Here is a 20,698-nt window from a genome sequence, read left to right as displayed (position 1 = left end):
CCCTCCTTGCTCTGCCGGAAGGAATGAGCACAGGAACTTGGCATCTTTTTTGACCTGCATATTGAGCAATTCAGCAGGGACGGGCATTTCTCTCGTGGGCTGAAAATTCAGGCATCAGCACTGCCCACTCATAGCCACAATTTAGTCTAGACAGCCTGAAAGAGAGCATCATGTGATGGCCTGAAACTGGTACTGGAGTCCCTGTGAGCTCTGCAATGGCTTTACATGCAAGCTTTGCATGGGTGAGTTTCTGGAAAGCCGAAAGGGAAAGCGCGGCTTTCATCAAGACTCTGCAGGTAGCTCAGTCAGCATCACCAGGGTGAAGGGACGGCAAGGACATAATCTTGGGGTTTACCTTCAGGGGAAAGGAGGCTTAGAAGAGGCTGTGCATGAAGTACTCCTATTTAACATATAGCCAAGGACAGGAAGAAAAGCTTCACTGTGCTAGGTGAAGCTGTGAGGTGCTTTAGATGAGCAAAACAGACATCTTTATTTTGTACCTAGCAGAAAGGACATAAGACCAAGGGATGATGCCGTAGTTCAGGACTGCGGTTAAGGGAGCCTTCTTTACCGTTAGCAAACTGGTAAGCTGTGGATCCGTTACTATTTTTTCTTTTTTGAATTTATTTACTTGGAGATCTTCCATGCAAGTACCAATAGACCCTGGCTTCTTAACCTGTGTGCTTATCTGCTTCTTAACAGGCAGATAAACCTGCAAGCCTATCCATTCATGAATGTGCCTTCTTTTTCTCTCCTCTAATTAGTGTCGAAGAAAATGGAACCTTACAGTATCCAAAAATTCTCTGTGAGGCTTACTGATTGCAGTTTTTGTTCATTCTTTCTTGAGTGAGCACAAATCTGTATTCTCTTTGATCAGAAGCAACTGTCTCCCTGAAAATGTCTATTTTGAACTCAATTGTTTTCTACTATTACTCTTCCACTGTTTGACCCAGTGTAACTGACTGCATGAATAGCAAATAGTTAGGGGAATCTTGGGCTGAATGAACCATTTCCAGAACCATTTTCTTTTTCTTTCTTTCATTTCAAGTTAACCATGTCAATTCTGAAGATCTCAAAAAATAGATCAGCTTCCCTGGTGCAGCCATAGCAAGAGAAGCCTATTGGATGTGACTGGCTTGTGAACAGGGAGTGCTTCAATTTGCCACCTGTTTGCAGAGCTTGGTGCAGCCAAATAAAGTGCCAGGGTTTCTGGTCTTTTGGAGAAATTCACCTGAGCCCCAGCAAACTCATTTCATATCGCTCACCACATGACTGCTAAATAAAGGCAGCAAATGTGTAATTTGGAGTATTTCCAGCAGAGAGAGGGAAATAATGCTATCGATTTCCAAGGCCCTGGTGAGCTCTCCTATGAAACTGCACATGCATTTCTGCTCTCCTGGGACTTTAGAAGAAGCCACAAAAGTTACTTTCTGTGGTGTAGCCAAGAAAACAAAAAGTGCTGGAAGCAGGCGTGCTGGTTTGTATTGGTCTTCCAAAGAACTTACAAAGAACCAGCTGCACTGGTGAATTGGCAGAGAAGAGCTGATTAAAGTACAGCACAGTGCTGCAGAAGAACAGAGCTACATCTGAGACTGGCTGGATAGTGATTCCTGAAGAGATATAAAGATGCCTCGTAAAAATGAAGGTGAGACACCAAATCCATTGGAAAAACATGTTTGATAGTTTATAGTGTGATTATTCAGGATAGCAGGGTTTGATGAGGTCCCAGCCACTCTAGTGTTTCTGCAAGCTCTTAGAAAGTGCCAACCTGCATCAGAGCTGCACTGGAGATCCATAAATATATTGTGTGTCTGACTCACTTGGACATTTACATCTGTAAATAATCCACTCATAATTACCATCTTGTCCCTTCTGTTATATCAGCTGATGTTGAGACCAGCCCTCTTATGCTCATACTTCTTCCTCTTGTTGTCTGTGTCACACTTCCTGCAACTTCTTCGCACAGCCTACCGATTTCTCGCTCAGTGCTACTGTCTGTACAGACCTTCCTCATGTCTATCTGTCTCAGGGCTTGTCCCTGCAGTTAGCACAGCAAGGAAAATTCTGTTAAAAAACATTCCAGTGCCCTGTCCACTCCTCTAGTGCAATACTACATGTTCTTTTCTTCTTTCCTTTCTCCAGAAATACTAAGTTTTGGTTCTCCTTGCTTGTCTTGATTCCACACTGCCTTGGTTTAAGCAGCCAGTTTGTGTGTTCTTGGGGAACACGGGGTGTAAGACAGCAGGCCAGCCAGAAGTTGTTGAACAAAGTAAGGGCCTTTGATCAGGGGGTGGTGAAAGGATGGGGCAGTATGCACAAGCTACACATGGGAATCTATGCCTGTAACTTCAGATTTCAGCTGCTGCTTCATTCTGTTTTCAATGTATGGGCCTCAAAGACTGCATAAATATGCTGTGGCTGTGGCTGACCCTGAGAGCAAATTCAGCCCTCACAGTGGGAAACAATTGAGTTGTCCTGAGGGTAGAGTGTTGGTGGCTCTCACTAATGTAAGCCATAGCAGCCACACTGAATCCTTCCCACAACCCTCTGCACTCTGTAAAGGGACACCTGTACGCACTCAGAAGTGACATCACCTTCGTTCCCTCCTACCCCCAAACAGCAGCATGCACACTCTATTTCATGATCTAAAGCTAAACATTTGGCTTTAGTTTGAAAGACTCTTACCATCTGGCTTCTTACCTAAGCAGACTGATAAATTTTGGTTATAGGGGAATTTGCATTAAGTCTCAAAAAGCATATGTATTACTTCTATGCACCATTGTCATTTTGTAGCTACAAGACCTTCTGGTGCTCAGATTCATACAGCACAATCCTCAATTTGCAAAGTTTGCAATGCAGCATATCATCGTGTTGCAAGACACCCTCAAGCTATTTGCCTTCAGGCAGATGCTGGTTCTGCTTATTCCTATAATCCAGTGTTCATATTCCCCGCACATTACATGGCAAATGAACCCGGTCACAGCAATGTTAGAGTTTTATCCCTACAGCACTGGAATGAGTTTGCTTGGCAATAGTAGCTCAACCCTTAAGAGTGGGATAGAGTTTCTACCAGACAACATAGTTGAAATACCAAACCCATCCCTGTCCAGATGAATATTGCTCTTTTTCAAAAGGTCAGTCCTCCACACCTGCCTCTCCAAAGAGAAGACTGAAGAAAGCAGATGTGCAAGGGATCCTGAGAATTACCCAGCCCCTATGTCTGACCTGAGAGAATCTGCATGCTTTTGGCAAAATTCTCTTGTGGCCTCTAATAAGAGGGAGATCTTAAAATGCATAGGCAACATACACATGGCAGCAAAAACTTGGATCTTTTCTCAGTGTCCATTCACACACCTTCTACTCCCCATTCCCACTTTGTATTCCAATTCTTTTCTCCCATTTATGGATTGTTTTGGGATTCTGTGCTTCATCCTTTGTCATTTGTTGATAACTGCTTGAGTGCAATGACAGCATATTCCACATTTTCATCTTCGGCTTTCCTGTGAGCCTGACTTGGTTCAACATTACAGTAGAGAGGATCCTCAGAGCTGAGTCGGGATTTAAAGTTCAGGGTAACATATTTGAGGTCTTTGCTGTCATCATTGGGACCTTCTATTCTTTCAGTGCCATCAAGCTATGAAAAGAAAAGGAAAACACTTGTTAGCATGATTCAGTGCTAGGCCACAGCTGTTATCAAAAGAACAAGATTTTCCCAGGAGCAAAGGAGAAACCATGTAAAAAACTTACCTTCGGTCATGACAGAGGTGGAAGAACAGAAAACTCTTCCTCCACCACCTCTCCTTGATACAGGTTACAACCTCATTGTCTAACCTTGGTTTCTAATCTTTGAGTCATTTCTCAGAGATTACTAGAATTTGCTCTACTGTGTTTTTTTCCTACTGGAGTTTCCTTACACTAATTACCCCCCTCTCTCTCCAGCTAGGAACATTCCTCTCTCTAGGGACATTAAATACTATCTCTCCTCCTGCTCACAACCAAAAATGACCACCAAGGTCCTCATCAGCTGGGTCAGCCAGCTCTTCACAGACTATTGGAAAGGGATTCAGGTACCATATGGGAAATCTCCTGTTTTCCTTACCTGTGCTATGTCCTCTGGTTTCTCATAGATGTCCTCTTCTTGTCTGGTACCTTTGGAATGAGCCAAAATCAGAGGTTTTAGAAGTAGAGAAGTCCATGAAATGCCTGGGCATTGCCTATGCTTCAGGAGTTTTGGGAAAGGCTGTGGGATTGCCCAGGAATAGAAGCAACGGGTGTGCCAGTGGGACCTGTCTACCCTGAATCTGATGAACATGTTGCTCTTGCTTCTCCTCTAACATGTTAGGAGGTGTCCTGTCCAGAGTCTGGAGAAACGTGGGTTTGACTTATTGTGAGAGGAGATCACAGCAAGGAGCCTGCCTTGAGGCCTCCCAGGCTGTACCAGCCTTATCTTCTCCAGGGCACTGCGAGTTGGGAGTAAGCTTGCCTGGAGTGGAAAAGCGATGGCCAGAGAAGGCCCTGTTTAGTACAGACTAGAACACGAGGCATCACCAGTCTCCACATACCTCTTCTCTTCAGCTGCTTGCGTCGCCTGACGCACAGTGTTACTGAGCTGATGAGCGCCAGGATGAACAGAATGCTCAGGACTCCAGAGATTAGGATGATGGTATTTACATTTGAGCTGAGGCCAAGAGAGCAAAGGAGTTACCAGTGTTAGATGGTAGCACAGCATGATGCTGGCACAGCCCATTACCAAACAGTGACCAAAAAAAAAAGGGACAGGAATAGCTTTTATACACTTGAAGGAGGGTCTGGTTCTGTTGCAGCAATGCTATCTTGATTTTTCTACCTGGCTGTGCCTTCTGAGCTTTTCCTAAACTACTCTCCAGGCTTTTAAAACGAGCCACTGTTCAAAGTTCAGAGCACAGTTCCAGGTGCTCTGGAAGCCTTTTCCTCCTGTGTTTTCCCACACCTGGCGCACTGGGAGCCGACGTATGATTATACTCTGTACAGTGCTGCTGTAGTGTTGATGACAGCAGATGTCCGAAGAGGAAGAAAATCCTTTACATTTAACAGCCTGGTAAATGGATAAAATAGCAGCCAAGGACTATTTCACTGTTAAATATTCATGGACAGGAGTGAGCAAAATGGAGACAGAAAGGCTGGGGACAGAATCTAGGGGTTTCTATTGCTGCAAAGAGCACAGCCCAAAGAGATAAGGATAAAAAAGTAAATAGGCATGTACATTCCAGAAAGCTGTGACTTGATTTTATCAACGTACTTCTTCCTTTGTAATTACACTCTGGGCAGGAGCTGGAAGAGGAAAGGCCATCTTTGGTAAGGACACCTGACATATCTAATTCCTCTGTGAGCAGGAGTCTTCAGAATGCCCAGAAACTGCTTTCCCCAGGAAGACAGGCATATTGTGGATGAGACATTAATAACTCTTGTCTCTGTTCAAGCTCAGAGACTTACTCTAGGCCTTACCTCAGTGCTGTGGTGTTGCCAGAAAGGGTTGTTGGACTTGTGCCTGCAGTACCTGACAAAGTTGTTTCATCCAGTGCTGCAATCACAAACATGAAGAGAAGAATAATTGCTACTGGGCTGCTTTGGATTTACTAGCTAAACTTCCCTGCCATTGCTATGTGGATATAAATCCTTTCCTGCTGCGACACCCAATACAGACAAGCTGCCCAGGCTCTAACCTGTGTCGTTCAGACTTGCTGGCAGTAGGCAAAGCAATGTAAGGATGAAAACGTGGGAGGGAAGGGCAAGGAGCTCAGCAGGAACCCCGCTCTGTGCATACCCACCCCAATGCATGGCAGAAGGAAGTGCAAGCAAGTGCAAGCAGATATGCTCTATGGCAAAGATCTTCAGGTAGCAATGAAGTACTTAACAACTCTGTGCTTATGCAGAGGCTTGCAAAAACTAAGCAAAGAAAGAGCATTGTCTGCGAAAGACTCAGCTGTAAGAATTGCTTCCAGGACTGTTTCTGTGCCCAGGGGAGGTTGTGTATGCAGAAGCCTGCTCACTTAGAGACTGCATTCAGTCCCATGTGTTAGGATTTTCTCCTAGAGAATTATGCCATCCCCTCTCATCTTCTGGATTGCCATATCCCTTCAGAGCCACTCTGCCACATTCCAGACAGGCTGCAGCAGGGTGCTGGTCTGCCACAATCAGGTGCCTAAGTGTTAAAACATCATGCTGAAAGAAAACCTAGAAGTCACAGATCTTTAAAATATGCATCTAAAGGTTGTCCCCTTGGCAACCAAACAGGAAGGTGTTAATGGTCTTTGAAAGCCAGGGGATGAGTTGCTGCAAAGGGACAGAATTGGTATCATGAGAATGAGTGGCAGTAGTACCTCTGTGAAAATGACTGAAACTGCTGTCACGTAAAAGACAAGCAACACAGCACATTTGTGTGGTTCAGTTCTGATCCTTGCTGCTATTCCATAGCATGGTTGGTGTGAGAAGGTACAATGATGTAGGGTTTGGGCAGGGAAACACACCCAGATGTAATGTGGGAGGTGGTGTAAGCTGGGCAGTGCAAAGACTAGAGGGAGAGAGTAGATCAGTGAGTCTGGAATCTGCAACCAACCACATTTCCCTACAGGTCAGTACTCACCGTCAGAAATATTGAGCGTAACCTCCACCATTCGGAAAAGATGATTGTGCTCATAAAGCGCACACCAGTACACGCCGGAATCCTGTGCCTGCAGCTTCTCCATGGTGACGGTGACAATCCCCTGCTGGGTGTTGTCCTGCATTGTCACTCTGCCTTGCTGAGGTGTCCTTGAAGTACTCCAATTTGTGTAGGCCAGTATGGTACATGGTTTCCCATCTTCCTCTTTGCACCAGGCTTTGCTTACAGCCCCATAGTCCGTGGCGTTGTATAGACACTGGACAGAGACATTTCCCAATTCCTTGGCTGAGTATTGCTGGGTCCCTGGAAAACACCCGGCATGTTTGGTGAGATCCCAAAGCAGGCACAATGGCACGCCCTCCCCATCACTAGAATACATGCTGTGGGCTGAATGCTCCCTGGGTATCCTTCTACCTCCAGACATGAGGAGCAGAAGGAGACTGGACCCAGATTACTTGTTCTGAGGCGAGTCACAAATTGGGTGGGGTCCTGTTCCCTTCCTTTGGTTCCCCTAGGGTTGCATGCTCACAGGTGCTCAACCCATAGGGTCTGGGAGGCAAGGACCAGGGAGGGCTGGCAGCTGCGGGGCCAGAGCAAGAGCAATGCTGGGCAATGGGGAGGTCTCCAGCAGTGCCCAGCGTGGGCCAGCTGAGTGCTGAGCTGGGGAAGCTGCTCCTGGAACCCTTGGATCAGCCCTGCGGGAAGCAGTTGTGAAGAATGGGACCATTTGTGGGAGCTCATGGTAAACTCCACGGAGTCTCTGCTGGGAACAGACAGGCACGAAGGGGAGCTGGGGCTGAAATCTGCCAACAGGCACACTTAGCTAGCAAGTAGGTACTCACTCTTGGACACAGAGAGCTGGACTTCCATTATGTGGGTGGGACGAGAGCGTCTGTAGAACTCACATGCGTACATGCTGCTGTCCTGGGCCTGCAGCTTCTTCATGGTAATGGTGATAATCCTGTTCTGGGTGTCATCCTGGATCAATGTTCTGCCTTCCAGAGCTTTGCTATTGCGCCGTGTTGAAGGGTAATCTGTCCTCACTGCAGCTTTACACCCAGTCTGACCTTGTCTTCGACACCAGACTTTGGTCTCCGTGCTGTGCCCCAGGGTGCTGTACGGGCACTGCACAGAGAGACTGTCCAACTCCCACCTGTGCAACACTGTGAAACAGCACGTGTGGTCACTGACCCGCGAGCGGTGGGGACACGGGCATCCGCCCCCGGCCTGAGCGGGGCACCTGGGCCAGACTCTGCCATGGGGCAACCCCCTCACGGAGTTGGGAAGGGAAGGGGTGAGGTGGGGCAGGACAAGAGGGAGCGAGAGCCTGCGGGGCCAGCCGGCTCTGTGGGGCTCCTTCACACCGTGCTTGTGGGAGCGGGGAAGGGGGGGAGCGAGGCTGGGGAGGGCGGGGGGCTGTGGGGGGTCAGGGGCAGCCGCTCAGCTGTGTGGGAGAGGGGAGATGGAGCAGGGGAAGGAATGATGTTGCTTTCTGACAAGCCTTGGGTTTGTATGGAGAGAAAGGTACTCACCCTTGAAAACGTTCAGAGAGATCGTCTTTAGTTGACGATACCCGTAATCATTGGAAAGTAAAGCACAGGAGTATGTGCCCGAGTCTTCTGCCTGGAGGTTGGTCATGGTGATGACCACGGTCCTACAGAAGGCATTGTCCTCTATTGTAACTTTTCCCTTTGTGGCACGGGTTGTGTATAGGTATTGACCTGGGTTGGTTGTCTTCACTAAGACCTCACGTTTGTCATCTCTCACACGGAGCCAGGCTTTCTGCCGCCAGTAGCGATCCTGTTCAGTGTAAGGACACTGGATACACAGAGTGCTTCCTTCCGATCGTCTCTCCTTGGCATCTGGGGTTTGGGCTGGGTGGCCTATAAATATCAGACGTGGTGAGGGAGAGGGGAGCTGATGCAGGGCTGCCCACAGCCTCCCGATGGGCAAGCTCTGCCTCCAACCTTCCTCCATGGGCACTTGTGGCTGGAGGAACTCTGAAAACTGAGATCCATTTCTCCTGCTAAATGCACCTGCTTGCAAATAGGAAGGTTGGTTTCTGGTGCGGAGTGTTGAGATAGGAGCTGGGATCACAACTGTGATTTAAACCCCACTATCTCTGATGTAAAACCCAGACATGTGGGTGCTAGCGGTGTTGGACCTTCAAGCCTAAATGGAGCCGTGCATGGTGCAAAGTTTGGAGCTGCCCCAGCAGCCCAGCCCTGTTGTTACTGCCCCTTGCCACGGGCAAAACGGAGGCCAACCCCTCCCCAGGCAGGGGTGACAGTGGCGGGGCTCAGCCGCCTCTCAGAGAGCAGCAGGCTCTCCTTGCAGCTGGGTGGCCATTTGCTCCGAAGGAGTCCCTGCTTCAAGGCTTTATCCACCAGCACTGAGTGATGAGCTGGGAGAAAGGCAGTGATTGCTCGGGCAGAGGGAGAGAAAGGGACAGAGGGAGAGGGAAATAGAGGGGACTGAGTCCTGTCTGGTGGCAATCCCTGTAGAGCACATCTGAGCTGGACGGATGGTGCAGATCGCTGTGTCTGCCATGTTGAAGGGTAATCTGTGCTCACTGCATCTTTACACCCAGTCTGACCTTGTCTTCGACACCAGACTTTGGTCTCCGTGCTGTGCCCCAGGGTGCTGTACGGGCACTGCATAGAGAGACTGTCCAACTCCCACCTGTGCAACACTGTGAAACAGCACGTGTGGTCACTGACCCGCGAGCGGTGGGGACACGGGCATCCGCCCCCAGCCTGAGCGGGGCACCTGGGCCAGACTCTGCCATGGGGCAACCCCCTCACGGAGTTGGGAAGGGAAGGGGTGAGGTGGGGCAGGACAAGAGGGAGCGAGAGCCTGCGGGGCCAGCTGGCTCTGTGGGGCTCCTTCACACCGTGCTTGTGGGAGCGGGGAAGGGGGGGAGCGAGGCTGCGGAGGGTGGGGGGGCTGTGGGGGTCAGGGGCAGCCGCTCAGCTGTGTGGGAGAGGGGAGATGGAGCAGGGGAAGGAGTGATGTTGCTTTCTGACAAGCCTTGGGTTTGTATGGAGAGAAAGGTACTCACCCTTGAAAACGTTCAGAGAGATCGTCTTTAGTGGAACATAGCTGTTATTGTAGGAAAGGGAAGAACAGGAGTATGTGCCCGAGTCTTCTGCCTGGAGGTTGGTCATGGTGATGACCACAGTCCCATATGTGTGCTGGTCCTCTATTGTAACTTTTCCCTTTGTGGCGCGGGTTGTGTATGGGTATTGACTTGGGTTGGTCGTCTCCACTAAGACCTCACGTTTGTCATCTCTCACACGGAGCCAGGCTTTCTGCCGCCTGTAGTGATCCTGTTCAGTGTAAGGACACTGGATACACAGAGTGCTTCCTTCCGATCGTCTCTCCTTGGCATCTGGGGTTTGGGCTGGGTGGCCTGTAAATATCAGACGTGGTGAGGGAGAGGGGAGCTGATGCAGGGCTGCCCACAGCCTCCCGATGGGCAAGCTCTGCCTCCAACCTTCCTCCATGGGCACTTGTGGCTGGAGGAACTCTGAAAACTGAGATCCATTTCTCCTGCTAAATGCACCTGCTTGCAAATAGGAAGGTTGGTTTCTGGTGCGGAGTGTTGAGATAGGAGCTGGGATCACAACTGTGATTTAAACCCCACTATCTCTGATGTAAAACCCAGACATGTGGGTGCGAGCGGTGTTGGACCTTCAAGCCTAAATGGAGCCGTGCATGGTGCAAAGTTTGGAGCTGCCCCAGCAGCCCAGCCCTGTTGTTACTGCCCCTTGCCACGGGCAAAATGGAGGCCAACCCCTCCCCAGGCAGGGGTGGCAGTGGCGGGGCTCAGCCGCCTCTGGGGAGCCGGGTGGCTGTCTGTACAGGATGTGGGGATGGGGCAGAGGGAAGGAGCGAGGGTAGTGCATGCCCTGGGGATGAAATGCTCAACCCATGGCTGGGCCTGAGCTTGCTCCCAGCAGCCTGCAGCTCCTCTGTGCCCCATCTTCCCACTCAGGGGCGCAAGGCTGTGCTGGGTGCAGGGCTGCCTCGACTCCCCAACCTCCACATGCTGAAAGCTTTGTGCTTCCTGCTGGGACAGCAGGGAGGCAGGCGGGGCCCCTGGGCAGCTCTGTCCTGACCCAGGACTGCAATCAGAGGAGCCAAGTGGGGCCAGGCAGTGTGCTGGGAAGTGCCGACTGGTGGAAGTGCTGGGGCTGCTGTGGTGGCCTCAGCTCTGTGCTCCCAGGGTGGTTTGGCCTGAGAGCCTGGAGGAGCCAGATGTGCAGTGGTGGGAACTGGGGCTGCCCCTTCCCTCCCCATCCCTGCCGTGAGTTGCTCAGCTCCGAGTCCTGTCGGTGTCAGGATTCCCTGCACTGTGGAGCTCCACAGGCAGCAGGCAGTGGAGAAGTGTCCCCACTCCTGGGTGCGTGGGAAGCCTGAGGCATGCCCAGCCCGTCTCTTACCTGGGAAGCAGAGCGGCAGCAGGAGGAGGGCTCTGAGCTCCATGGCCGTCCTCAAGCCCAGGGAAGAGGCATTACTGGGGGCTGCCCAATGTGACCCGTTCAAAAGTGTCTGCCTTCTGAGCCCTCCTGCATCACAGTGACGCTGCTGGAGGAAGTGCTGAGGTCTTGCCTTCTCACGGAAATCCTTCACCATGTTTTGCAACAAGACTGATACTAAGATAATTTCAGGGTGCATTTGGGGAAGTGGCTGAGAGCAGAGCTTGGCTCATCCTGATGGCAAAGGCCCTTTGCTGCTCTCGTCTGGCCGGTGTTACGCTCTGCCCTTATGCCAGCAGGACACTCCTTTGGCTATGCCGAGACATGGAGCAGGTCCTTTGCCCTGGCCTAGCCCTTCTCTCTAGGCTCCCAATGCACCCTCTCCCCAGGCCCTTGCTGGAAAGTCTCCTCAAAGCCAGGGTGGCAATGAGTCCAGGGCTGTGTCCGCATGGAGCCCCCCACGGGCCACGGCGTTTGGGATCCCAGATCTCCACCACCCCAGCCAGTCCCCTCGTGCCCTGTGGTCTGCTGTGCACAGAACCCTTGGGGGTGCCCACCTCCGGAGTGCCCAGCTGGAGAAACCAGACCAGAACCATTTGTCTTTTGCACATTACACAGTAATGTCTCCACAGGCATGACTGAAGGGATTTTAAGTATAGGGGAAACAATGCAAATATTGAAATAACCCATTTAAAGCAGCTCCCGACATGGCTGACTGTGAAAATGGACAGCTAAACATAGCTTCCTGACTCCTCTGCATGTCCTTTTCACAAGCATTTTAGCTACAAGAGGATCAAATTAAACTGGGATGCTGAATAAAAAAAATAAATATCCAAAATATTCTGTCCTTCTGAAGAAATTTTAGAGTAATATACTCATGTCCCCAAACAAAGCAAAACTCGTTGTAACAGAAACATCAGGAGTCTTTACTCTGAATTCATCAGCTGACTTGGTGATCAACGAAAAACAACCAAGACAGAGAAAGATCTGAGGCACCTCATGTACAAGAAATTACTAAAACAAGTTTTTGCCTGGAGAGGTGTCCCACTTTTGGCTGAGATAGGGTTAATTTTCTTTCTAGTAGCTGGTATAGTGCTGTGGTTTTGATTTAGTATGAGAATAATGTTGATAACACACTGGTGGTTTTAGTTGTTGTGGGTAGCTGTAGTGTCTACACTAAGTCAAGGACTTTGCAGCTTCTCACGCCCTGCCAGGTGTACAAGAACCTGGGAGAGCACGGCCAGGACAGCTGACCCAGACTGGCCAAGGGGATATTCCCTGCCATGTAACATCAAGCTTCAGATATAACCAGGGAAGCTAGCCAGGATTGCTGCTCAGAAACAGACTGGGCATTGGGTTGTTGTTGGTTTTTTTCCTTCTCTTGTAGTGAGCAAGTACATCTGTGCATCACTTATTTTTTTATTATTGTTATTCTCTTCCTTTGTTATCGTATTCAACTGTCTGTATCTCAACCCACAAGGTTTTTTTCATTCTCCTCCCTATCCCCTTAGGGGAAGAGGGGTGAGTGAGCTGCTGCATGGTGCTTAGTTACTGGCTGGGGCAAAACCACAACAAAAAAGAAATGACAGCGGTGATATTACAAAAGTCTATAAAATCAGGAATAGCAGGGAGAGAGAAAACAGGAGCAATAATTCACGGTCTCTTACAAGAAGGAAGTCACTAGTTAGGAGACAAGGAGAAAAAGGAAATTCTCCACACATGCATCGAGTGTGGAGTTTACTGCCACAGGATGTTCATATACCAAAAGTTTTTATGTGTTAGCAGAATGAGTAAATGAAATAAAGAGAAAAAATAATTTAGCCATTGCTATTATAATAAAAATACCCTCTCCAGAAAATCACCGGAGGCTGGGAGAGTATTCTGGAGAGCTGTTTCTATGTGCTTCTCTGGTTTTACACTCCTTCCTAATTGTCTTGTTCAGCCAGTGTTGGAGACCTTTGGTTTGATGTACTATGGCTATTCCTCAGAAACCTCAGAGAGGTTAATACAAAACACTGAAATGGGAAGCAGAGAAAGTGAGGCAGAAATCTACAAAAAGCCCCACATTCTCCTTAAAAAAGAAATACTCACTCTTGGAAACAGACAGCTTCATCTCAATTATTTGGGAAAAAAGAGAACACGTACAGGGTGCACGCCAGTACACTCCTGAGTCTTCAACTTGCAGCTTCTGCATTGTGACAGGGATTGTTCCCTTCTAGGTGTCATCAAGCATAGTGCTTCTCTCTGAATGAGCCTTGTTTTGATGTGCTGGTAGGTGATAACTGGCACTGACCAAGATACCACGTTTATTTTTATCTTTCCTTCAGCACCAGACTTTCTTCATAACATTGTAGTTCTGGGCATTATAGGCACATCCAACAGAGACTCTTCAGCTCCAGAGCAGAGTGGTATCAGACCACTGCAGAACACAAGAACTACAGTATAAATCCCAGACACATCTTCCATAAATACATATCCACAATGGGATAAAGTTGTCACAGGTGAAACGCAGACCCTAGTTTCAGCTGGGACCCCAGTCCTGTGTACCTCACACACTGCCTGCTCTCTCTGCCTCTCCCTTAACAACTTATGGCACACCACAGCATCCCAAGTTCTGACAGGAAGAAGCTGCTGGATTTAAGTGTCATAGCAATTTTAATATAGAAGCACTCCATCTCTCCTTTCCTGTTACCACCATCACAGCAGAGCTAGGAGAAACTCATCAGTGCTCACAGCTGAGCATTCATCAGTGTTCACAGCTCAGCCCATTATCACATGAGTTAGTATAAAACCTCTGATAGAGAAAGTTATTCCCTTTTTTCAGATTTTGTAGAAGAACCTAGCAAGTTAGAAGCTGCTGAGCAAATTCTTAGGCTGCCTTATCTCAGGTTGTGATTTTGGAAAAAAACAAATCTTTTGCAAAAATGTTTAAAAGAACATAAAAATGAGGTAAGCCTTAAAATAACTTGTTCTTTTTTCATAGAAATAGGGAAAAAGGAGGCCAATGTAACAAATTTTAATAGCATTTTGTTTGAATTCTTGGTCTGAGGAGTGTGTGATCTAGCAATAAGGTAACAAAAGGTTAGGGAAAAAGGGAGTCTGGGGAATGTTCAAGTTTCCCCTAAGTTTCATGGTTATTTGCTATACGCATAGTTTTTATAGCCATTATTTTTGTGCTGTCTGCCTATTTATTGGTACAAGCATTGCAGTAAAGAAGACAGAACAAGGGCAGGGAAAAGGACTGTAAGAGTGCAGCAGTGGAGCATTGGCAGAAGCCAGTTCTGCAGTGGCTCTCATGGAGCAGGTCCATGCAGCGTCACCAGTTGTGTGAGAGGATAAAGCACCCGGCTTGCAGAGGGAATGCTCTTGTTTCGGTGCCAGCTTATGAATGTTTCCCTGCTCAAGAGGCTGTGACATGCCATATAGGGAGGGCAGGCTCCTAGCTGTACTTTCAAAATTTCCAGTATTTAGCTTTCTCCACTAAAAGAGAAGAGAAGGAATGTTGTATCTCAGCCTCCCTCTGTATTGCTAAGAGGAAAATGGGGTCTTGTCCTTATTTCAAATTCATTTTTTACTGTATTGTAAAGGATAACACAAATTTACTTTAAGTAAAAATTTTATCTCTCACAGAAAGCAAATTTATTTTGGTGTTAAAAATCATAATTTTGCACTATAGTTTTCCTCAACCAGAGACTGCTGGTTGTAAAGATCTGGTGTATAAACTGTTCTTTGTGTTGTAGTGTTGGGGGATTCCTTGGATTTAGTCTGTCCTGCTTGACCATGAGAAACAGTCCCCTAAAAAATCAAATTGTGTTGCGTGGCTCGGTGCTCTGCTCCACTGCAGTTCTGCACAAGTTCTTGTGGTGGCCGGTGGGTTCAGTGTGTGTATTTGAAAGAAAGGGAGGGATCAGGCAGGAAACTCTGGTCCTCAAAAGATGAGAAGATTCTCCAGCTTTGGTTACAGCTTAGTACTGTGCTTGGGGACAGATCTTTTCATACCTATTCAAGCTTTGTGTCTAGAGATACAATGAGCACAAACATATACGGAATTATATTCCCTCCATGGAATAGTTAACAGGCCTGAGTGGGCTCTGCAGAGGCTTCAAAAGACTGAGGATATAAAAGGTTTGGTAGGGAAACAGCAGACTATCAGTTGTGTGTGATAGTAAATCTGTGCTAGTCATTCCTGGGGACTGCTGGAACAGTATTACATTTGGATGATCCCAGTTCCAAAATTATTAGCAACTCTTTCATGTATGTTTGCTTCCTTGCTGCCTCCTTTTCTTGGACAGAGGCTTTCAGAGGGATCATTCACCTCAGAGTTGCTTTTTGTGCTGGACCAAAGGTACAGTGCTCTGTGCACTTAGTCTGGTGTACCTCAGTACCCAGGATTTTGCATCTTAATAATCAACTCCTAAAAGGCATTTAGCAGCCATGAAGCAAATGCTTTAAGGCCTTCCTATCTTCAGACAGATTTAGCTGTCCCTTAAGTAGCTGTGATTTCTATTAAATATGGCATGTGCAGAGAAGGAATCACTGCCAGGACAGTTGTCCCTTGAGCCAGTGATTCCATAGTCCCTTCAGGGAGTGGTGGAGCTGGGCCAGGCAGTGCCAGGGGAGCTGTTGATTGCGTGACACACTTGTACCTGGTCTTGAACTGTGCCTAGAGTGACTTGGCTTATGGTTCTGTAGAAGCCAGAATATCCCAGTAATAGGAACCAGAGCTGGCCCATCTCCTTCCCTAGCAGTGCAGAGAATTTCTCAATCTGAAAAGAAACTTGCTTTGGTGGTAGAAACTTTCAGAAAATTCTTCTTCTAATGCTGGAATATCATGCATTGTGCAAGACCCAAGACAAATGTAAAAGAAATACTGTACCCAAGCTACCTTTGCCTCCTGTGCTATTTTACAACCAAATTCATACTTTAATAATTTAATTGTCCACGTCAACAGAGCTTGGCCAGTTCAGAAGACACAGACGAATTAGGCAGAATTCAAGGAGAAGCTGTTTTCTTTTCCCCATACCATCAACAGAAGCCACACTTCACCATCTTGCCCTCCCACTAGCAACATCATTAAAATCAGCCAGCCCTTGGCTTCAGAAAAATGGAGAAATGTTTGAGTTTAGAGGTACATAAACCTCCATGTGACTGATTCTGAACCCGGGGCTTCGCAGGCCTGGGCTCAACCACAGTGGAGGTAAGGGAAGGAGAAAGACATGGGGTGGTGCAATGCTGCATCCCTGGATTTGTGCACCCGCTGAGCAGAGCTAACAGAGGGAATGGGGAATGGCTTCTGTAGCTTTTCTCCTCCTTTCCCTTGGCCTCCATGAGGAACTCTGCCACCTGGAAATTAGGACAAAGTCAGCTTTCTTCAAGGTGAGCAAATCCACCTGTGGAAACCTCCAGTTCCACCATCAAGCCACAATGAGGGTATTATAGCCACAACCAAAGTCTCCCTTTAGCGATGGCTGTCACCACTCTGGGCTGGACTCACTCATGGATCTTCCAGAGCTGGCTCTACCTCACAAAGCACATGCAGTGGCAGGTTGTGTTTGTCTTGACTCCATGCTTTCTTGGCCTTACTCTCAGTCTAGCTGCTGTAAGGATACTGGAGAAGGTCTGTCCTTCCACCCTGCTCCCCAGACACCTTGTGCTTGCCATTCTGGGAAACACGACCCTAGTCAGTGGGGCTTGGCAGATCCCCTTCTGCCTCCCCTTGAAATCCCTGTGCCCTTCTCTGCCCTTCAAGGCAGTGACAGTAAGGAAGTATAATGGCAGTAAATTCTTCTGCCTCCCCACTGCCAGCAGATATGCTCACAGCAGTCTCCCAGGGGCCGGTACCTACCTGCCTCGCTCCATCAGAGCAGTGCAGAAAGACTGTACTGACATCTTGGCTGCAAATAATTTCCAATTATATGAATAAGCAGCTTATTAACAATACATTCTGGCTAATCATTTTGTGCTAGATATCTTCGCATTGTCTTGTCCCCAAATCCCTCTCTCATCAGGCACTTGATGCTCAATAACAAGAAGGGGGAATGCACTCGTTCTCTTATGAACAAATCCCAAGAGTCCGCAATTAGTTCAGTTTCTGCAACTGGTTGGCTACAAACTGAGCTGAGAACTGTGCTGCATTGCAATGCCTCATCCTTTCCCACAGCATCTGCCTTTGCCATCTCCATTGGAGGTCCGGTCTTTGAGGAGAGAAGCTTTTTGGGGCAGGGCAGGGCATGAAGAGATGTCTGTCCAGGACCTAGCATGTTGGTCACTGAGGAGCCCCAAGGAAGTAATGAAGTTGGTCCTTTTGCTGCATCTCTGACACAGGATCAATATGGCTTTTAATTATAGTATCACAGAAAATAAGATGAATGTTATCTCAGGAGGTCACTTAATCCAGCCCAGTGACATGCAGTAGGATCAGCTCTTTTGATGTAATTTCTAAAGATCTGTGTTTAACTAGTTTAGGTTGTGGCATTCTCCCTGTGACCTATTCCAGTGCTGTACCATCTGTATTTGAAAGCTTCTCCTAACATCTGACTCTCCCTGCTACTGAAACTTCTTGCTCCCTTTTGTATCCACTGTGAACTCAGAGAAGAGATTATTCCCTTTCTCTTGCTTTGTATGCAATGACGCCTGCCATGTCTCCCCTCAGTCTTTCCACTCCAGACTAACCATCACCAGGTCTTTTAATTTTCCCTCCTAGGTTGTGTTTCTGACAGCTTGGATCATTTTTTTTGTTTCCTTCCCCCTTCTCTGAACTCTCTCATCAATCCACCTCTTTTCTGACTATCTACTTGGAGTCCCCAAAGCCCCCTGAAGTTTCTTTTGAGCTTTTCATCCAATCAAGGATGAAACCTTATGCCTCTCTGTTGCCTTCCATAGAAATTCTTGCTTCCCATTGATTTACTCTCATTGCCATGAGAAACCTCTTTGGATTAGACACTTCTTAAAATGTCAGCGGCTTAGAGACTTCCCTGCCTTAGGTTTACCTGCCCTGTACGTTGGCCCTTGCTGAGCACTATCGGAAGACCTGGCAGCGGGGTCCCTGTCGCAGCGGGGTCCCTGTCGCAGCGGGGTCCCTGTCGCAGCGGGGTCCCTGTCGCAGCGGGGTCCCTGTCGCAGCGGTGTTGGGGTGCTCTGTGCGTTTGCAGAGCCCGGGCAGCGGCGGGGTGCTGCAGCGGAGCTGTGTGCGAGGGGAAGGGCTGGTTTTGGGGTGCGAAGCCACTAGAGGGCAGAGGAAGATCAGGAATGGGGTGTCGGGCTTGGGGATGGGGTCTGGGGGGCGGGCGGGGGGGGCTTCGGCAGCCAAATCCCGTCTCTGCTAGCAAGCAGCTGGATAGCTGCCTGGAGCTCGGCACCAAGGCGAAACGCTGGCCTGCGCACTGCCATATCCCCGCGTTTTGCAATGAGAACGGACTGCGTGGTGACGGAAGCCCGGGGTGTCGCACCGCTGGCTGCAGGCGGGTGCCCAGGCATGGCAGTTTGTCTGTCACTCCTCTTTCCCCTGGCTCCGGGAGGCAGGTACCCATGTGAACCAGTCTTGTGTGTGCTTCAAAGTTTTTAGAGAAGGTGTATATCCTTGCCTCACCCTGCAGTATGCCTCGAGAGATCCCGAACAGACAGCCAAAGACCCTTCTTTCCAAAATTGTAAGCAGGCTGCAGTCTTAACGTCTTATCCGTCAGATGATGGAGCCTGCTGGGCTGCTCCTGGGGGCATCGCCACCAGTTGCTTCTTCAGCAGAGAAACACAAACCAGTCCTTCACCCTCATCCAGGCCTGGCGCTCTGCAGGGATGTGAGGCAGTGGGAAATTGGTGCTAAATAATCCTGAGAAAGGGGGATGCTGGGGTAAGGGAGAAGGTGAGGGCTTGTCTTAGAACAAGGGTGGTAGAAGATGGCTCAGGGCAGCAGTAGCTTTAGTGAGCAGCAGGAGCATGGCTGGGGGAGGCAGGCAGAGTGGGGCTGGGGGGGGCTGGCCGTGTGTGTGCAGGGGCTGCTGGGCATGCGGGACAGGCACTCTGTAAGCAGGACATGGGCCCGGCTCAAAAGGAGAAGAGGCCCCACAGCAGCAGCTTAGCGAGAGGCCTGGTGTTTGGTCTGTTCCACATCAATGGGGCGTCCAGCTGTGGCTGAGGATGAAAGCAAGCGAGAGAGAGAGGATTAAAGGCTCCCAGGGTCTCCTCTAACCCGCCTAAGACTCGCCGAGAGGGCAGTGTGCAGCTTCAGGAAGGCTTCTTCATATGGAAAATATTATGTGAGGGAGGGAAGGGGAAGGGGGAAGGGAAAAGGGGGAGAGGGAGACTTCTGTCCAGAGAGTTCTGGGGGAAGACTGATCACAAAAAGTGTTTCAGAGCCTCAGACCCAGCCCAAGGAGAAAGTGCTGAGCTCTGCCATACCCAAGAGTGTGGTAGGGCACAAGTGTGATGAGTTTGGGAGGCCTGCAGACAGGGGAGAGAGCGCGAGGTCCAAATGTGCTGAGAGTGTGTAGCAGCAGCAAAGTAAAGGGATGAAAGAAGAGGGGAAGTAGAGAAGGGGAATGAGGAGACTGGCAAAAGGGAGGAGAAAGAGAAATGGAGGGGGAGGTGGTGAAAGGTAGAATGAGGGACATGGAGGAGAGCAAGAGGTGGTGAAAGCCTGGCTGGCTGCTCCATTGTGTTATTAATCAGGTCGCCAGGTGGAAGCACCCTGCACACAATCCTCCTGGCCCGTTTCCTACCCCTGCCAAACTTCTCCCAGGAATGCTTGTGATGGGGAACAAATTGCTAACAGAAGTGAGACATTTTGCACTGAATGCAAGCAAGTTTCCAGTGAAAGGTTTCCTGTCAGCGGGTCGGGACTGGAGGGTGTGGAGCCTTTCTGCCTGCTCTGGCAGAATAATCCTGCGAGTTAACACGAAGCATTGGTTATAGCACAGGATAAAGGACCTGAGGCTGGGCTTTCCTGCCTTCTGTTTTGGCTGCCACTGTTTGGCTCCTTTCATTCACCCCTATTTTCTGCTTTGCCCGCGTGTGGCATTCTGTGTCTTATGAGCCCTTCCTCTGCTCCCCAACCACCCCCCACTGGTGAGATCTCCTGACTATTCACAGGGTTCCACTCTACTTTCCTCCTTGATTTATACCGTTGAACTGAATGACCTTTCTTGACCTCATTTTCATGACAGTGTGAGCACACACATTGGCACTCAGCAAATGGCAGAGTCTCTCCCTTGCGGTCCTGCCCTCTGAGCCTCAAGGACTCTAAACCCCCAGTTTACACACAGGGTAGGTTGGGTGTGTGCTCACAGGCTGCAGATGGGTGCCCCATCACCTGGATCTCCAGCACTCCCTTGCATGCTTGAGTCCAGAGACGTGGAAGGTGCTGGTTGAAAAATGCTGATCTGTGTATCTTTGCACATGTGGACAGCGTTTAGCTGAGCTGGTGTGCATGCACAAGCAGTATGCAGGAAAATAGTCCTGTGTATTTCACTCTATGTATAGACATGCAGAACTTTTCCCATCACCTGTGCTTTGAGGGAGCCCACAGATATGTATGGTCTGTCGCCGAGACGTGCACACCAATACTGCCTCTCCTTTCTATTT

The 20,698-nt window shown here is 48.9% G+C and overlaps 1 protein-coding gene across 1 annotated transcript; it reads right to left on the bottom strand.

Moving 5' to 3' along the window:
* Positions 1-606: 606 nt before the first annotated feature.
* On the bottom strand, positions 607-11,208 carry LOC104631424 (polymeric immunoglobulin receptor). The gene is made up of 9 exons (XM_075775944.1): positions 11,086-11,208; positions 9,702-10,052; positions 8,173-8,523; positions 7,483-7,803; positions 6,623-6,943; positions 5,485-5,560; positions 4,563-4,678; positions 4,100-4,149; positions 607-3,634 (listed from the first exon to the last, which is right to left on the bottom strand). The coding sequence occupies exons 1-9, from the start codon at positions 11,126-11,128 to the stop codon at positions 3,428-3,430; spliced, it is 1,836 nt and encodes a 611-aa protein (XP_075632059.1). The 5' UTR covers positions 11,129-11,208; the 3' UTR covers positions 607-3,427.
* Positions 11,209-20,698: the final 9,490 nt, after the last annotated feature.

Source organism: Balearica regulorum, chromosome 25 (assembly GCF_011004875.1).
Source record: "Balearica regulorum gibbericeps isolate bBalReg1 chromosome 25, bBalReg1.pri, whole genome shotgun sequence".
Classification (NCBI taxonomy): Eukaryota; Metazoa; Chordata; class Aves; order Gruiformes; family Gruidae; genus Balearica; species Balearica regulorum.
The sequence above is the reverse complement of the archived record's forward strand: the minus strand, read 5'-3'. Positions and strand labels throughout refer to the sequence as shown.